We start from the raw sequence: 18,754 nt of genomic DNA, 5'->3' as shown, positions 1-18,754 counted from the left end.
TTTTTTTTTTTTTTTTTTTTTTTTCAAGCCGTTTTTTCGGTTTTCAACCGAGTATAGTTTAGAACCCGTCCCGTGTATTCATCGATCTCTTCTGTGAATTTGGCGCTATTTGGATCCAAACTGACGGAGCCTTTGATTAACATACAACATTCGCCGAATTATAGTAAGATAACGGGCGCGAGCAAGAGAGCGTGTGCACGCATGGCATTGTGATGTCAGGCGAGCGTGCTCGCTCTCTTGACGGCCAACAGTAGAAGAGGGCGGACGTGTTATCAGCACGGTCTCTACTTTGTAGTGGTAATTATAGGCCGAATGGCTAGGACGTTTGTAATTGTTGTTTAAGCGAGGCGAGCATCGTCGCGCCCGCAGTGAGAGCAACGTGGAGAGATGCAGAGGTAGAGTAAGAGTGGCGACGTGTTGTGCGCCAGCACCCAGCATAGTACTGGTAGGTGAGAGTGGATCGCTGCTGTGACTGGCGACCATCCTGCCGTGTAGTAAGTAGTGTGTCAATAAAAGTGTTGTTCTGCACGTCTCTTGTTGCTGTTCGTTTCGTCCTCGAGTCCTGGTAGAATCTGGGTGGGAGACGTAACTTCCCGAGGAGAACTTCGGCCATGCCCGAACCTAGTATACCATCTCGGATAGAGGGCAAGAAGGTGGTAAAAGAAGGCAAAAACATTTCACAGGCATGCTTAAGTTTCTTCTCATACCCTGTACAGACTGCAAAATTTGATCCGACATTAAACTGGTACGGGCTTGTCGCGCGTGCGCGCACCAAATCGTAGCGCTCAGACACAAAATTTGATCCCACATGAAATGAGTCACGGGTTGACTGCATGCTCAGTTCAGCTCGCTACGTCACCCCGCAGACAGCTACTGTACTTTTATGTGACGTAAATAAGGCTATACGCATGCGTATTGCAAAATAGCACGGGGCCAGGCCCGCGTGTTGCGTACAGACACAGCTTAGAGCGGGATAACTTATCCCGGGCCAAGTTATCCCGGGCTTGGCCCTCCTGCATTTGCGGGGCCAAATTTGGAGCGGGATAGCGTGTACACACTGCAAAAATTTGACGCGCGTCTGGCCCGGACTACTTTAATGTGGTATCAAATTTGCAGTCTATACGGGGTATCACTCAGCAGTGTGAGGACGATCACTGCTGTTGCCTGGCAGGTATGGTTGAGTTCCTTCTCACTCAGCCGTGTGACGACCCTGATTGCTGTTGTCTTGCAGGTATGGTTGAGTTCCTTCTCACTCAGCCGTGTGACGACCCTGATTGCTGTTGTCTTGCAGGTATGGTTGAGTTCCTTCTCACTCAGCCGTGTGACGACCCTGATTGCTGTTGTCTTGCAGGTATGGTTGAGTTCCTTCTCACTCAGCCGTGTGACGACCCTGATTGCTGTTGTCTTGCAGGTATGGTTGAGTTCCTTCTCACTCAGCCGTGTGAGGACGCGCTGCACACTTTCTACTGTGCCGTACTGCTCGACAAATCTCTGCGAGCCAAGCTGTGGGAGAACTCGAAGCACGTAGCCAGACAGCTAGAGAAGATAGGTGTGGGTTGTATAAGCATCCAGACAACAGGATGAGATAGCCAATTGCATGATCTACATATGTATATATATATATATATATATATATATATGTGTGTGAGTGTGTGTCGTGTGCGTGTGCGTGTGCGTGTGCGTGCTGTGTGCGTGTGCGTGCGCGCCGCGTGAGTGTGTGTGTGTGTGTGTGTGTGTGTGCGTGTGTAGTGTGTGTGGATGGTGTGTGGTGTGTTGTGTGCGTGCCGTGTGTGTGCGCGCGTGTGTGCGTGGCGTGCGACTTTTCCTAGTTATGGACCTTGACACAATAATATATATATATATATATATATATATATATATATATATATATATATAGGGTTACCTGATATTATGCCTACACTTATGTCAACTTGCCCTTCGTAGCAAACACATAATTATAAGTACGTGTGCGCAGCTGCTGCGGTGCGTGTAGAGTCTCTCTACGTGGCGCGCATCACCGCATAACACACGTGCGCTCATGATCAGCGGGCTGCGCGTGACCGATGATGCATTTGCTCCACATTTGCAGGACCTACGCTCAGCAATCATCTGGTCAATGCAGGAATCACGAGCTTCGAAAAAATATCGGCAACGAATCCCCGAGAACTGGAGATGGTGCGTTGTCGGGGGGACTGTCGTTACTGTGAAATCATCGGGCGTTTATAATCGTTGTTAATTAAATTACGAAGTACATATTTTTTATTGTTGTTACTTGTTATTAAATGTTATTAATAAGAGAGAGAGAGAGAGAGAGAGAGAGAGAGAGAGAGAGAACGAGAGTGAGAGTGAGAGAGAGAGAGAGAGAGAGAACGAGAGCAAGAGTGAGTGAGAGAGAGAGAGAGAGAGAGAACGAGAGTAAGAGAGAGAGAGAGAGAGAGAGAGATTGAAAACGAGAGCGAGCGTGAAAGAGAGAGAGACAGAGACAGAGACATGGATTCGCCATTAAAACCCCCATAATATTGTATTACACACTCTCGCAGAATCAGCGCATTTTCATGTGCTGATGGTATTAGTATCAATCCAATTAGTATAATTGGGATATCACGAAGTAGGTGATACTGGCTTGTCTAACCGCACTGGCTGCAAGATCATATGCGTCCGCTCGCCCTATATCTATACATATACACTGGTGTTTAGATATATAGTCAATATTGGTCATTATTCGTTATTATACATAGTCAGTGAGCTAATAATAGGTATTATTTGCTCTTGATATAGTCAGAAGTAAATAATGATAGCTAATAATCTAGATAATAATAAGATAATAATCTAGATAATAATAAGATAATAATCTAGATAATAATATAAGATGATAATCTATTATTATTCACTCCTGATATGGTTGTAGTGTGAGAGTGCCCGCATGATTATGCAGCCAGTTTATGTGGCTAGTAGTATAGGCGGTGCGACTAACTAGTACGTGCTGTCATATTGTTTATAGGTGGTGAACAGGCATCCGCCGTTTGGTAGCATCGTCAAGGAAGCCGTTTCTCTTCTACCAAAATACGAACTCAGCGTTGACCAGGTGTGCGCTTTACATTGTCATACACACTTACAATTACAAAATTATACATTATACAATACAATTACACATTATACAATAACGCTTACACAATACAATAACGTTACCTTCGGTAACATTGTCGTGGACGAGTAACGTATTTTATGCAAACGAGCGTGATACTACATTGCATGTAAAATTATGTTATCGCGAATGACAATGTTACGTAATTAAGCGCTATGCCGAATCACTATACGACGTCACCCCACTACAACCGACAGTTTCGCCTAGAATCTTCATTAATTTTGTATATGCGCATGATATGCGTGATATGCTGGTGATATAGAAGTGCAATAATGTTATTATGTATGCATATCCGTTAACATGCAGTATTGTTTTAATATTCATTAACTTTCTGATCTGCAAATATATATATATACATTCGTATATATATTTATATTGATTTGTGTGTGCGTACGTGCGTGTGTGTGTATATGTATTGTGATATGCGTGAAATAGTACATTTATATTTACTAATTTCGTGGTTTGCATTAATATTCGTTAACATTATGGTATGCGTGACATAGTCGTACATGATTATTTATTAAGTTTGTGACATATTCGTTAACATTTAATATGTTATATACTGGAACCACAACATTTTAAAGACTGACTCCAGCTCGTACAAGGCCAGCTGTCCCTGGACCTGGTACATATAACTATGACTAGGTTTTAATAGCAGACTACCATCACCGGCTAGCTCACAGCAGAATGTTTTGCTTTTCGCGCACTCTTTTGGTTGCATGTTGCGCAATTCACTGTCAGCTGTACTACCCGGAAGTAGTATATCCGTAGCGCCACCTACGGGAATCATGTTGCGATAACTCTGATCGCGGAACCGAGCCATTGTGTGAAGGTGGCGCCATCTTACATAAACTTTATTTAATAACATGTACTAATCCACCTTTAAATTTTATGCGTACGGTATAGGCCCTACATGTCGTCGACCGACAATTAACTAGGTCTATGTGCACTTTTGATGGTTCTGAGACAAACGCGATTGAAAAATCATGACCCTGTAATTTCTATTATTCTGTAGTTAATCTCGCATTAGTGTTTTTATTAGACCATTGACACCTACTTGATCTGTATAAGCATACTAAAGCATTATTATTTAGGTATTATCACAGAATTCTGGGATACCAATTTTGCAAATATACCTTTGTGACTCTGAAATCAAGAACATTTCGGAGCCACAAAGGTATATATGCAACCTGAATACTATAGAAAGCTGATGATAAACACAATTTGTCCTGAAACATTGCAACTTTTTATTAAAAACATGAAAAACACTTGAACAACTAATAAATTAATCAACATAGGAACCAGATGCCAATCAGTGTGGGCCTCTCTCACAATGTTGAATGGAAACGGAACTAGAAAAAAATTAACGAAACTAAAAATACGAGGGGGTCGCCTCTGGAACCCATACCATCAGTGAACATTGATGTGTACTTCGTTGTAGATACAAACTGGAAACATGGTAAACTGTAAACATGGTAAATACAACATGATACAAAGTCATGCCAGTGGTTTCTTTCTGAACACGGACAAATTAGTTTATCACCAGGCGCATGAAAACCTTGTCTTGTACTGGCATGAATCGCAGCATCTCCTTTGTGTCGGCCTTCTTAGCCTGAGAGAGATCTGCTGCTTTTGCGAGTCCAGGATCAGCTACAACAAACTGAACTGGATTTCTGGTAGCTTTGCGCTCAATCACGTTCTCTGTCGTCCAGTCATCAGAAAAGTGCCTTTTGTACTTTACGATCTTTGGCTCATTCCGCTGTAACTTCAAGCAACACACTTTAGTGTATGGTATCCGCTGGTATTGACCTTGCTTGGCTATTGTTTGGTAGTCTCTGAAATATTCTGGTTTTATCTGAATCAGTTTCATAGGCTTACTCCTGTGAACTTTTTTAAGCATTCGTAATAACCCCACTGGACTGTATATTTCAGCGTTTTCACATACCGCTTCAATCTGACTGTGGAGATTATCCACTTCTTGTATTGAAGAATGGCCAGGGGCACAGTATTTATGCACAACAGAGATAACCTGTGGGTGGCGTTTGAAGAACACTTTCACTGCGGTTGAAAATAGACTGTTTCGGTTTTGTGGAACACACGAATCACTCCAGAGGGTAATATGTTTGATCCTTTGATCGTTTGAATTCTTTTCCACAACAGCTTCCAGTATTTTCATTACAGAACTCGCAATATCATTTCCAGACCGCCCATTTTGTCCCTCATGCCACAGTGTCCCATATCCCCTCTTGTCACCAGAGCAGTGTCCGGTCATGTGGTACACATTAAGCTTTCGCCTGTAGAAAAAGTTGGAAACATCTGCTGTTGGCAACGCGAACACATTTTGCAGATCAAAACAAACAGTGAAACAGTTCTTATCTTTTCTATCCATGTCTCTTTCGTTCTTTGCTTCCAACTTGCACTTCAAATGCTCTGCATGCGCTTTTTTCTCTTCTTCAGTCGGCTCTTCGTTCATTTTCATCGCCTCACAAGTATCACATCGATCCTTCTTCGGTGCATGGAAGGCAATATTGAACTCCTGGTTGAATATCTGCCTATAAAGGTGAAGTTTGCAAGGGTCCATTCCGGATTCCTGACATTGGATAACATACTTTTCATAAAGACCAGTAATGGAAAGTCCCGGTGCTAGATATTCCTTATTAGTGGTTGATCTGCAGTAATGAGATTCAATGCGAGGAATAGACTTAATGTGGTCACGTATTCCGTCCTTCCTAACTTGTGAAATAACGTTATTCGCACTCGCCCCAACGAAGGTGCACTGGTGTACCACCCATGGCTTGTTTCGATGTGTGATACGTAGACACACGTTTGTGGCTTATGTCCAAAGTAGTCAAGTAGAAAACTTTACAGACACGGACATTTTCACCATGACAGGGAATGTAGTAACTGATACTGTTGCGTCTACGAGTGGGTGCATTACCAACCCTCTTGGCTGCTTGTTTTATGGTTGTTTTAGCATAAAAATGCAACTTTTCATCATCAGTCATGGTCCAGAATTCCTTAAAGATAGCAGCCCTGTCATTTTTACTGATATTCAAGCTACATTTGAAAGTACAATTGGAACAGTCTTTCTTTGTTTTCATGGATCTTGCATCATGTTCATTGCCACGACTATCTTTGTACTGCTTCCCAGACTGCCGAAGTCTCTTACGCTTATTGCATATCCACGTGTCTGGGTTGCAACTGCGTTTTCGAGTCAGAACCGCACCTGTTCGCTTATGAATGTTGGACGAACACCATCAGGTCCCCCGGCCTCCTGATCGTCATTGCCACTAGATTCATTAGTGTCCTCATCATTATTGTTTTGGCCATCTCTTCTTGGGTCATAATCTTCATCTTCGACATCATCGTCGTAATCAGTACCTTCCGCTTCGGCATTGTCAACATCATCGTCATTTGACCTATAAAACCGTTAAACAACATGGCAGATTCTTATATAACATGTACTTAAGTCCGTCCTAATAATCAGTGAACCATAGATATTTAAAATGCCATAATAACTATAAATGTTTATCTTCATTACAAAGTTATTGGCCTATTCTTATACTATTAACAATATAAACGTCATATCATGTATACAACTAGAAATATATAACTTTTCATCGATGCCCGTGCGTTTATTTGACGGAAAAAATCTACCTGTTAAATATGTGGTCAACACGTGCTCGAGTCAAAATACATTTAAATATATTACTTATTCATATATCGATAAAATAAGGGTGTCATACCTACTTCGTCTACCTACTTCGTTTATTTTTTATGTCTAAACGCATGGCGGTTATCACGTAGACAGTGGCTGACCGCCCGTACATTTAAAAAAATAGACGGACTTTTTAATCCGTACGTTATAAAATACGGAACATATTGTCTATTAATATATAGGGGCCTAGCCCTAACGATGTTAAATAGAATGTGTGTTGTTTTCAGATAGAAACCAATGGCATCACGGTCTAATAAACAAAGATATCACATGCGTGACACAGATCCCATAAAATTGTCAACCCGTACGTTATGACCCGTACGTTATGACCCGTACGTTTCACATTCAACGTCGTGTCCGTCCAGAAAACGCACGAGATTATAACCGTATAGCTCCACTGTTATCATAATTTTAACAGGAAACATGAATAATGGATGTTATCTAGCAAGCGTTGATGGGTATATTGTATATATATATTGGTATATTAGCCAAATGATTATTACTTTGTAAAATTAAACTTTGCCAACGATTTTTACTGGATGTTGTAGTCAATGTTTGGTTGATTGAACCTGGTTTTTAAATAACTGTTGACCTTTCAGTTTGTTTTGATTCACATAGTAATGGCATTAACTTCAAAAAACACAATAAAAAAAGCGATTTAGAAGTAATATTAGGTACAAATCCTTATGTCAAACTTGTAAACCTGTTAAATATCTTATCTGCACATAACTGATTCGAAGGCCGTATAGATAAACACAACTGTTTGATTATCTATTTATGTAGTCTAAGAGAAATAGCATGATCTATTCAGACGATCGGAGCAAAAATAAATGAATTTAGTTGAAAAAAATATTATACTGACTAAAAGTAGATTTCAGTACCCATTATATAAGAATCTGCCACATGCATTCAAAAATTAAAGTTAACTGGGTATATTTGCTGCCTTGCTGATATTACATTTTCCCTTGCTTTAGCTGTCTATGAGTCTATGGGGATCAAGTAGGTCTATATGCTGTCTCCATAATTAAACACCCGAACTTTATAATTATGACTCAATAAGTATGTATTATTGATAAAAGTGTTCTTAAGAATATTATATAAGTACAAACCACCATCTCACCTCTCAAGTATACTGCGATGTAAGGGATCCATTTTGGAGAGAACATGCATGGGACATTTGGCAGTTGGAATATTTGTTCTGGCAGCCATTACTGTCATCCTATTGGCTAATTCCATATAGACCTTGTTAACACGCATATCAAAATTGAAAAATGCAGATAGACCTTTGTGAAAGTGACCTTGACCCAAACTGGGTATGGGTACCTGTTGGAAGAGCCACTGAAAATAAACCTAGTTATGTCTGAAACAGTTTAAGATAATAAACCCAATTTTGACGAAAATGCACATAGACCTAGTTAATTGTCGGACGACGATGTGTGAATGTACATGTACATGCACACTCTAGGCCTATCTGTGTAATAATTTTTGAAGCGGAGACTTTCTTGAATTTGTGCTCTACTGTAATCGTCCAATTTAAGTGAATGGTTTCTTAGAAGTGAAGTACCCACTTGGGGCACTGTGCATTGCCAGCACTGAGAAGATCAGACACCGATTGTTTGCTGTCTGGTCTTCTTATCACAAGAACCATTAGCATCAAATTTGTCCTTGGGAATTGTATACTGTTATATTTCCTCTTTTCGATTTTCGGTATAGATTCGAGAAAAAGTACTATTATTCTGCTACATTACTGAATAACATGGCGTTGGTACTGTTGTCGCCGGTAGTGGATATCATGGATGAAGAGCAATATGATATTACATATCAGACATTACATTTACTAACATATTTAGAGCAAATCAACACAGTGAACTAACTTGTATTCCAGACATTACAGTGTTAATTAGTAACACAATTCGTTCGTTCATCATCTTGCTAATATTGTTGTCTGCTGGGATGAGTGCCCGTTTCTGGTGTGACTGCTGGATACTGTGTTAATTTTTCTTGTTCTTGGTTTGCTGATCGTTTTAGCTGCGCTCGGTATTGCTGTGTGTGTGTCTAAAAGGGTGTTAAACAACTATAACTGTTCAGTTGCTGCTTTTTAAGTTGCAGCTGATCGGCCAATAAAATTTGTAGAGACTGGGCGTTTTAACGAGCCGGTCGGTAAAGGGGAAACAAGCAATATTTAATCTTAGGCTCCACGCCGTTTAGTTAGATAAAAAATAATCAATTTTTAAAATCGAAATACTTTATTACGTTGAAGTCAAAAACAACATAACATAACACAACATAACATAACATGATCAAACTGACCCACGATCGATATCTCTCCCCTCTCCCTCTCCCTCTATCTCTCACACTCTAATACTTACACAACATCACACGAATACAATTGATAATTTCGCCGAACATGTTGGGACCAACTCTCTGTCGCCATGAGAACTCCGCATGATACGATGGGAACAATGCGACGGTGGTACCATGCTGACGACATAACTTTCTTTTGGCTTGCATCCACGTGTTATCGATCAGCTGCGTATGTATTGTTGGATCATTTGGATCAACGAAGTTCTGCTGGTGAACGATGACATCATGCATGTAAATGTCAAGCAGGGCAATATTAGCGTATGCGGCCCAACCATCTGAGATGATGCGGCTCCCTGGTAAAATCCAGCGTTGGATGAGTGAGAGAAGAGTGTCACGGCATCGGTTGGGCACCTCCACAAGGCAGCATCGTCCAGTATGTCGTTCTACTGCACCAAAAACCCAATGCCCTTTTCGCCATTGACTGCGATGATACTTACGATGAAAGTATTTACTTTCGTCGATCTCAATGACGATGATGGGCTCCCTCGAGTTCTTGTGGATTGTCATCTATGTAGTGCTCACAAATTTCCAGCATGAAATTACACCAGTCAATAATTGTTGTTGGAGCGGCATACGCTTCACGAATGATCTGTACTTGAGTGAAATCACAAGCCCACATGTAGATGATCAAAATAAGCTATTTCAGAGGCAAATGGCGCACACTCGATGCATCACCGTGCAATCAGTGCGGCGCAGCCGTATGCTTGCCCAGCCTCTGACGGTCACGTGTTATAGTATTATATCATGTGCTAGGCTGCTATTATACATGTAACTATTTATTTGTTTGAAACTTGAATATATAGCGTCATATGTCCTTTACCTCTTCCTCCTTTGGTGTATCACTGGTGAAGATGCCGTTCATACTCGTCCATGATTTGCACGCAGTTCGAATATGTAGACTCGTTCTTCAACATTATCGGCAAGAGGAATATATCCGAATGCTTGGCCATTGTGTCCTCATGCTCGTGTGGGATATGAGGAGGTAGTATCTTCTTCATCCACTCAAATCCCTCTGCATAATGGACCAGTTCTCTGGCCAAGAGAATTTTCAGAGAATCACTGAATTCCCCTACCTCAGTCGCTGAAGGAATGAATTGTTCAAATGCAACCCCAGCAATGCTGACCATCGCGGCGTCTGATATGCCGGCCACGTCGACTCTATGTGGAGTCCAGTCTGACGCAAAGAAGTGGTAATCCTTGCTCTTGTTGTGCATACGGATGTCATTCGTTGATACCCTTATATCCACATTGTTGCCTAACAACTTGCCGTCTCGGCCTTCTGCAACCTGGCGGATGATGTTTGCCTCGCACTCGGCTTCGAAGCTCTCGACGATTCTGTGCTTTGAATCCTGCCCTAGGGTAATGTGTATCTGGTTCATTGTTGCGAGCAGCTGAAATTGAAACCAAATAAACAAGTTTGTTAAATCATATATATAAAAATATAACATTCAAAATTAACACTACGGTGTAAAAGACCAAATAACATTTGTTAAAATTATAAAGAAATTACATAAAAGTTATATATTATTAATTAGTACGCTTTTGTTTAATAAAAACGTCTATTAAATTTAATCAAGAAACGTTAGATGAATGGAATGAACAAATATCCAATCTAAGTTTGACTAAATTATACAGTTTTATAGCTGAAGTATTGATAATTTTTGATTGATATGTGTAAACAACATTATGTTATTAGTAGGGGAGGGAGGCTTGGGAGAGTTGGGCCACTTTTTACATTTTGATTTATTGTGCCCCTTCTATTCATGCTGGAATACCGTTTCCTGCTGTTGTGATATGTACATAACATAGAATCTATATTAGCTGATTCCGAATACAGGCAAACCTGTAGAAAGAGGGGGTCATTTTCAAAAGTCGTAATTTTGGCCCAACTCTTCCTGGGCTTGGGCCACAAAAGGGAGACTTGGGACAGAAGTGTAACAACTAGCCAGTGACAACTAACAACTACAGTGAGAAATGCGAACAATTTAATTTGAAACTTTTAATAATGAATTTGAAACTATTACAAACTGTTTCAGCTCAGTACACATACGTTCAAATACGATTAAAGGTAATTTCAAATGGTGAACAAGGCAGTCACATCTCTCGAGCCGCTGTAGTGTATCAGCATTGTTCAGCCAGCCCAACAGCAGCTTTAAATCAGAATAACGGCATCTCCAACATAACAACTACATATTAAAATCATGATCCACTAGCACTCCACTAGAAAAATACTATCGACTTTGATCAGCAAAATATTCTAGTTTTAACTGTTTTAATGATGCCACTCTGATTGACTGGTCATATATCAAATTCCCAAACAAAATAACACTGTGTATTAGCACATTGTAAAAAAATAACTGTGATATTAATACCCTGCAGAGCCCAACCGCCATTAAACCTCAATGAAAATTCGACCAACCTGTCAGATCACTACATTGGCATAGTAATAACCATTTCATATGTTTGTTTGCATATAGACCCACACTGACCCACTTTTTTGGGGCAGGGCCTATATGTCCCAATGGGCGAATATAGAAAAATATGCATATTATAGTTTTGTATCATATTCAACCAAAAATGACTGGAACAGACAAATATAAGTTTGAAAGCTCATATAAACTTATTTGTTTTTAAAATAAAAAATACAGAACAACTTTTTGTCATTTAATGAATTTCGGCCAAAAGTCACAATGGCATTCATGCCAGCGAGTCAGCTTACATTTAAATTCGTAGTTTACAGTCAAATAAACATTTTGGCCAAAAGTCACAATGACATTCATACCAGCCAGTCAGCTTACATTCAAATTCATAGTTTACAGTCAAAAAAACATGGAATTGGATCATGGTTTGTGATAAGCACGGAAGCAGTTACGGTTTTCATTGAAACACAATGGCAGACCACATTTCTCGTATGTAGTGTCAGTCTTGTTGGTTTTGCCCACACTACACCGGCCACGTTTTTCAACTTTCAATGGCCAATGAGCCACTTCATCAACCCGAACATCATGGGCTGGCTGTTTACGTTTTGGTTGACGTTGTAGTGGTGGTGGCGGCGTTGCCGGTGGTGCTACCATTGGAGTTGATGGTCTGCCAGACAGTCTTTTGGGTACATTAACCTCAATCAGTGTCTGTGCAACGATGGCCTGAAATGTGCTATGGTTTGTTATGGTTTTGGGATTGATACCAACCATGGCACAGTCGCGACGGTGTTTCAACCAAGCATTTATAAGGCCGAGGGTGATAGTATGCCAGAACAGATACATATACCATCGACGTGATATAATACGGTATTTATAGCGTGCCACACAGGAGTCCATAAGATCGACACCCCCCATGTTGGAATTGTACTGCCTGATTACAGATGGTCTGTCAACCTCTCCTCATAGTCCTTTTTACCTTTGTTCCAACGACGTGCCTTGTCAAGTGGTTCGATGCCAGCACATGTGGACAACATTGTCACCACTTTTGTGTCCAGCCATCTGACACATACAATGTCTGATTCACGTTCAACTCTGTAATCATATGCTCCTCTGCCACAACGTTTGGTGAGTTGCTTCTCAGTTTCTAATTTACATCCTGCAAGTCTACTTGCACGGAGTTCCTGTATACTGAAAGCCATCCTCTTTCATTTTCTTCACGAGAGCAACAGAGGTGAAGAAGTTGTCAGCATAGGCCTTGTAATTTTTGTGTTTAGGAAGTGTTTCACACAACTTGACAATAACATCACCACCTATGCCAAGGTTGCTGTGTGCCTTTGTAGTCTTTTCACGTGATTTGCCCTGATATACATCCAAGTCATAAATGAGTCCACTATTGCCTCAACGAGCCCATATTTTGATGCCCCATGGGTTAGGCTTGCCTCTGATGTATTGCTTTATGGAGCTGTATTTCCCTTTGAACGGTACCATCATTTCATCAATTGCATTGATTTCCTCAGAAACTAGCAGTAGGCACTGTTGACGGAACAAGTCCAACCATGGGCGGATTTTCCATAGTTTGTCCAGCTTGGTTTCGTCATCTGCAGCAAAGTTGTCAACAAAGTGGATTGAACGGACTAGTAACTGAAAGCGATTCCTGCTCATTACATCTGCTACTGGCCCATAGCGTGTTGCAGTTTCCCAGTATACTCTTCATCCAGGCATTTCCACGATTCCCATACGGAAATACATTCCCAGCACCTGTTAAATTTCCTTTGCATTGGTATTGACACATTTTCCAGATATCTGTACACTATATATGTTGGTATATTCTACTAGCAATTCAATCATCTCGGGTGTTATGAATTGGCGGAAATATGTGTATGGTGTTTGAGTACCGACAGGTGGTAGAGGCACAGGTTCACCTGTACATTCTAGGTCTGGTGGAGTAAATATTTTTTATGCCAGGAATATTGGTTATTTTTTTACCCTTCACAGTGGTGCCTGTGCTACTAGTGCTGGCCAAATTAGCTAGAGGTTCATTGTCCGAATCATTGAAGCTACCATCACTATCATCGCTGGCACCATTATCATCACTATCATCAGGTTCACTAACATCAGCATTGCGATCTATCACATCATCTTCTACGTCATCATCGCTCGAATCATCATCACCGAACTCGCTGATATTGCCATCTATTGCTTCTAGTATATCAGCAACAGTAAAGTTTTTCTTTGGGCGAGACATGTGGGCGCTAAAAATAAATATAATAATGAGAAAGATAAGCATTATAGAATGGTAAGTATAAGATAAACAGCCGTAAGGTAAGTAGCACAATCAGTATTTGAATGGTAATTACAGACCTGTATGCAGAAATTGTGTGACTGGCTTTTTTGTTTTACACTGCTCATAACCCATGATACATAACAGGCTCCATAATAACTAAAATCATTGATATAATTTCATGGCATGCACATCTTTAAGAAATGCAAAAATGCCCATAGGGACATATGTGACCCATTATCGAAATGAGCTCAAGCATCATCAACTGAGAGACCATCAATACACTATTGTGTTCTGCATATTCTAGAGATAGTATTTAGTATATGTAACAAAAATATATGTATACTACATACCTTGTCAGAGAGATGTGGATGATGTCATCTAGTAGATGTGAAAAAATCATCTTTTCATTGGCGGCGCCATCTTGGAAATGCCATTCCACAGCAGTAGTTTATGAAAAATCCACCAGAGCCCCCTATATAGGGCATATGTGTCTCTATGGGCTTTGGTGGCACAAATTAAATTTTAATCTTAAATGAGAGAGGTATGGTGGGCCCCCAAAATGTCTGGGACATATATGACCCCATGGGCTCTGCAGGGTTAAGGCACACCTTAACACTTATCCCAATCAACAATTTTACCCCGAGCTAAATATGTGTAAGATCAGTAATTCCTTAATAAAGAGTCGAGTGGAAATCCCATCGTGTGAAGTCACAAGGAAATGTAAACTTTCTTGCTCGACGAGCTGTGCCACCAAGTCGTTGAGGAGCGGGTAGCTTCTTGATGTGTTTCTTAGGAAAGGATGCATCGTCATTCTCATTAATCAAGAAGGTAGGTATTATCTGCTGACGACTGAACTCTCGTTGAAGAAAAACACCTTCACACTCGTTGCCATCAATAATGTCAACCCATGCTATATAATGCGCAATACGTGATTTGGCCGACACAAATCTTTCAACTGCAAAATCGCATTCTGTGACTTTGTAATCTAGCTCATCAATATCGCTTTCACCACTTTCCATGAGTTGCACATCTTCGGTATCACTATCCTCTGAGGAAGATACTGCTGTTGTACATTTCCTTTTGAATAATGACGTTTTAGTACTCTTTTGGACGGGGGCAGCCATATAGACTGAAGGTCCGATAGACCGAAGGTCCGATAGACCGAATATTGCAAAGGGTTAGGGTTAGGGTTAGGGTTAGGGCATATATATGGTTTATAGTGGCATCATATGATTTAATGTGGCATCGGTGGATGTGCGGCATATTCACGTTCGAATACGGCATCAGTGGATGTCCGGATGCAAAGCCTGGAGGCTAGGCGACCTATTCCGAACGTGTAGCCACTGCGTATTCGAATAAACCTTCGGTCTATCGGACCTTCGGTCTATCGGACCTTCAGTCTATAGGACTGTAACCCTTTTGGACTGGTTGACTGGACTTTCGTTTTTTTCACACACACACACACACACACACACACACACACACACACACACTCACTCACTCACATACACACAGTCCCTCTACTTTTTAGGTCTGACATCTGGTAACGTGTGGTATTTTTTAGTAGCTGAAGAATTGCAGGATTTCTTTAAACAGAACATTTAATCTGGTAATCTGGAAGTGTCCAACACACTATGAAGATAAATTTTGCAGCATACATTCTCACAAAATTTCCGTATTCTTGAAGCAAAATGGGAATTCCTGGGATGGTGTTCAGCCATCCACACTGGCCATGGGACATCCTGAGTTACTGATGTTTAAAAAATGTTCAGTTATTATAGATTTAAATACTATTTTGTTTTTGTTTTTTAGGTAAAGTCCATTGGACATACGAGGCGACGATGCTCCTCATGGACACGAGAAAGGAGCTAGACGATCTTTTCATGTCTAATACGAGCACAAACAAGCAAAACTGGAGGAAGGTGGCCGAGGAACTCGGGAAGCAGGGCCACATATACACCAGGGATGACTGCTACAACAAGTTCCGCGCAATGAAGTCAAAGTGAGTAAAATTTACAAATTAATGGCGGTATATCAAAAACAAGATTTTAATAAGTATACATGTATGTATATTCTGCCCTTTATTTTCCAATAACTCGCAGAAGAGTTAACCAGCTAGTGTTCATCTAGCATATGACGTACGTTAAAGGCTATAAGTACAAAAAAACGAATTACTACAATGTTTAGACAGACTATAAGTATAAGCCTAAAACATGCATGACTAACTAGACATGACTTGATACAATGACCAATTGACATTGTTAATATAAATTATGTGACTATAAAAGATTAGGCACTGTATTCAAAGTACATATCTCCAACTGTAATTTAATTTAACGTTGGACTAAACGACAACACGGCCTTGTCAAATAATAGTCTGTATGTGAGTCATTGTAAGGCTGTAATGTATGACTAACAGAGTTACTTCCCTTGACTCGTATGGTCAAGTACTGAGTTGATTTACCACACACATACATGGCTATTTCGTGATTCTAGGACACAAATCATTTATGCTATTAAAAGTGTATTGAAAATATATATTTTCAATATTTTTTTATCAGGTACAAGGCGATCATTGATGGAAACAGGAAGACCGGCAATGCTAGGCAGACGTGGCAGTATTTCTGCCATTTCGATAATCTCTTTGGAGGAGACCCGGCAGTAAGTCCTATCGCTGCTGTGTCCTCCATGACGCCACAGGAAGTATCTCCTGTCCAAGGCACCGATACCGCCTCGAACACCTCAAGCCCTTCAGCTGCATCAACACCTCGGCAGTCTAAAAAGCGAAGGAGAGGACCCGATTATGATGAGCCACCACTGTGGGTCCAGAGCTACCGAGACGACCAACAGAGGTTCCATGAGGAGAGGATGGAGTTGGAGAGAAGGAGAGTTGCTGCACTCGAGCGTCTTGTTGCAGTGTTGGAGAATGCATCGAATCCAAACTAAAAGACCACCCTTACTGTTGTAAATTACGGAAATTACTGTTGTTTTTATTACATATATATATATATATTCATACCCAAATGCTCAGCAGACCCTTCAATTGCCACGGCGCCTCGGGCGAGTCCTGGCACAGCGGCGGCGCTCCTTTTGTGTGTTGTGTATTGTGTATTGTGTGTTGTGTGTTGTGTGTTGTGTACTGGAATATCGCTGATAATAACACGAGATCGCGTAACCGGATACATTGCTCTAAGTGTATCTGTCCAGGGGCAACGTCGGAAATCCGGCACACCGTAGTGTTCACTTCCGCGTATTTCGATTGTTGTGATCATGATGGCGTTCGTTTGTGTTATCGCGTGCGAAAACGAGTAGCTAGTCCGTCCCTCCGAATTAAATGTATACCCTGTACGCCTCTCTATGTTTCCCTGAGAGCTTGTGAAACTTCTGAAACCTGAATGTGTAGCTGAAGCTCAGGACTTGCTTATGCGGCGTAGATGCACTTGGTTTATAAACCCGGCGTGTGTGGTCGCCGGGAAGACGTTACGCAGTCGAGTCGCCATGAATTAAACATAACTCGTTGGTATCGAGCGAACGGACGGACGGACGAGTTTTTAATGAGGGCCTTCCGACACAGTGCACACGCAGTAAGCAGTTATACATAACCCTGCCAGCACGCTCGCCATTCTCGTCGCCTCGACCATTAAAAAACTTCTCCGTATTATTTTTTTATTAAATTTTTATTGCGTGTAATCCAAATATAAATACACGTACTGAAGAGTTTTTTTCATTGCGAAAAACTCTGATAAATGCAATAGTGTTGAGCAGTTAAAATAATAACTTTTTTACTAACAACTTTTTACTAATTTTTTTCCTTTTTTCCTAATACTTTTTTATTTACTCGATGAAACGCGCTCGCGGGGTTTGTCGCGTGCACGGCTTGAGCGTGACCCGCGCAGCAACAAGGGTGAATTGTAACAAATGCTATCATTATATTCACCCATGGTGCAGACGCTCACGCTCGCGGAACAATTAGTTGTTACCTTGACCACGTGTTGCACCGCTAGCCGCAGCGCACGTCGCTAGTTCGGTGGTTAATTGCCTGGCAGGGATCACGCGCTGATGGAGACGGGATCCTGGTCGAAGAAGATGGAGGTGTCGCGTGCGAGCAAGTCGGAAGAGCTTACAGTCTACTTGATCAGCGAAGATTGGGGTAAGAGAGCGCGAGAGAGAGCGAGAGAGCGAGGCAGGAAGAGAGGAAGAGAGAGCGAGAGAGCGAGGCAGGAAGAGAGGAAGAGAGAGTGAACTTGCAGTTAAAGGTGCCTATATTAAATTATGACCTATACATGGCAATATTACTAAAAGTATGAGTCTTTGGTGATCGCGGACACGCAGCCGTGCAGTCTGCACTGCAGATCATATATGATAACATGAATATACACTGTAACGTTGGATCCGTTTCTAGATACATGTACGCAGGGTTCGACACTAACGCTAGTCCGTGAGTCCGAGACTAGTAAAAATTTCCATGCTCACTAGTCCGGCGGACTATATATTATATATAGTCTAGACTATATATATAATATAGTAGTTTTTCCCTATGGCTTTGCTATAGTTTTTTCCCCTAGTGTATGAATGACGTTGAAATGAAGTTCGTACCGGTATATATATAGAAATGATATAGATCGGGAGGGCAATCAAATTGGGCGGGAGGGAGTCCGCTTCTACCTCCTTCCCCTCCTAACCCCGCTCCTCCTCTATCACATCCAGTGCTCCACTCTACTCCAACCCTCTCCTATAGTCCCTCCTTTACCTCCACCCCCTCTCCTTCTCTATCACACCCCCACTCTTCTCCTCCACATTCTCACCCTCCTCCTCCCATCTTT

General features: G+C 41.2%; 2 protein-coding genes across 2 annotated transcripts in view; both read left to right on the top strand.

Moving 5' to 3' along the window:
• LOC106810892 (probable ATP-dependent DNA helicase HFM1) overlaps positions 1 to 4,608 on the top strand; it is a 28,887-nt gene extending 24,279 nt beyond the window's left edge. Inside the window, exons 13-18 of the mRNA XM_014814364.1 lie at positions 1,117 to 1,231; positions 1,412 to 1,549; positions 2,090 to 2,175; positions 3,002 to 3,085; positions 4,240 to 4,322; positions 4,587 to 4,608. Of these exons, the coding sequence (XP_014669850.1) occupies positions 1,117 to 1,231; positions 1,412 to 1,549; positions 2,090 to 2,175; positions 3,002 to 3,085; positions 4,240 to 4,322; positions 4,587 to 4,608 (528 nt within the window). The remainder of the gene's footprint in view (positions 1 to 1,116; positions 1,232 to 1,411; positions 1,550 to 2,089; positions 2,176 to 3,001; positions 3,086 to 4,239; positions 4,323 to 4,586) is intronic.
• An 11,173-nt stretch (positions 4,609 to 15,781) lies between these two features.
• On the top strand, positions 15,782 to 16,877 carry LOC106810891. Its single transcript, XM_014814363.1, has 2 exons — positions 15,782 to 15,933; positions 16,493 to 16,877. Exons 1-2 carry the CDS (start codon positions 15,782 to 15,784, stop codon positions 16,875 to 16,877), a joined length of 537 nt encoding a protein of 178 aa, XP_014669849.1.
• The last annotated feature ends 1,877 nt before the right edge of the window (positions 16,878 to 18,754 follow it).

Source organism: Priapulus caudatus, unplaced genomic scaffold (genome assembly GCF_000485595.1).
Source record: "Priapulus caudatus unplaced genomic scaffold, Priapulus_caudatus-5.0.1 Scaffold484, whole genome shotgun sequence".
In the NCBI taxonomy this organism is placed as follows: Eukaryota; Metazoa; Priapulida; class Priapulimorpha; order Priapulimorphida; family Priapulidae; genus Priapulus; species Priapulus caudatus.
The sequence above is the reverse complement of the archived record's forward strand: the minus strand, read 5'-3'. Positions and strand labels throughout refer to the sequence as shown.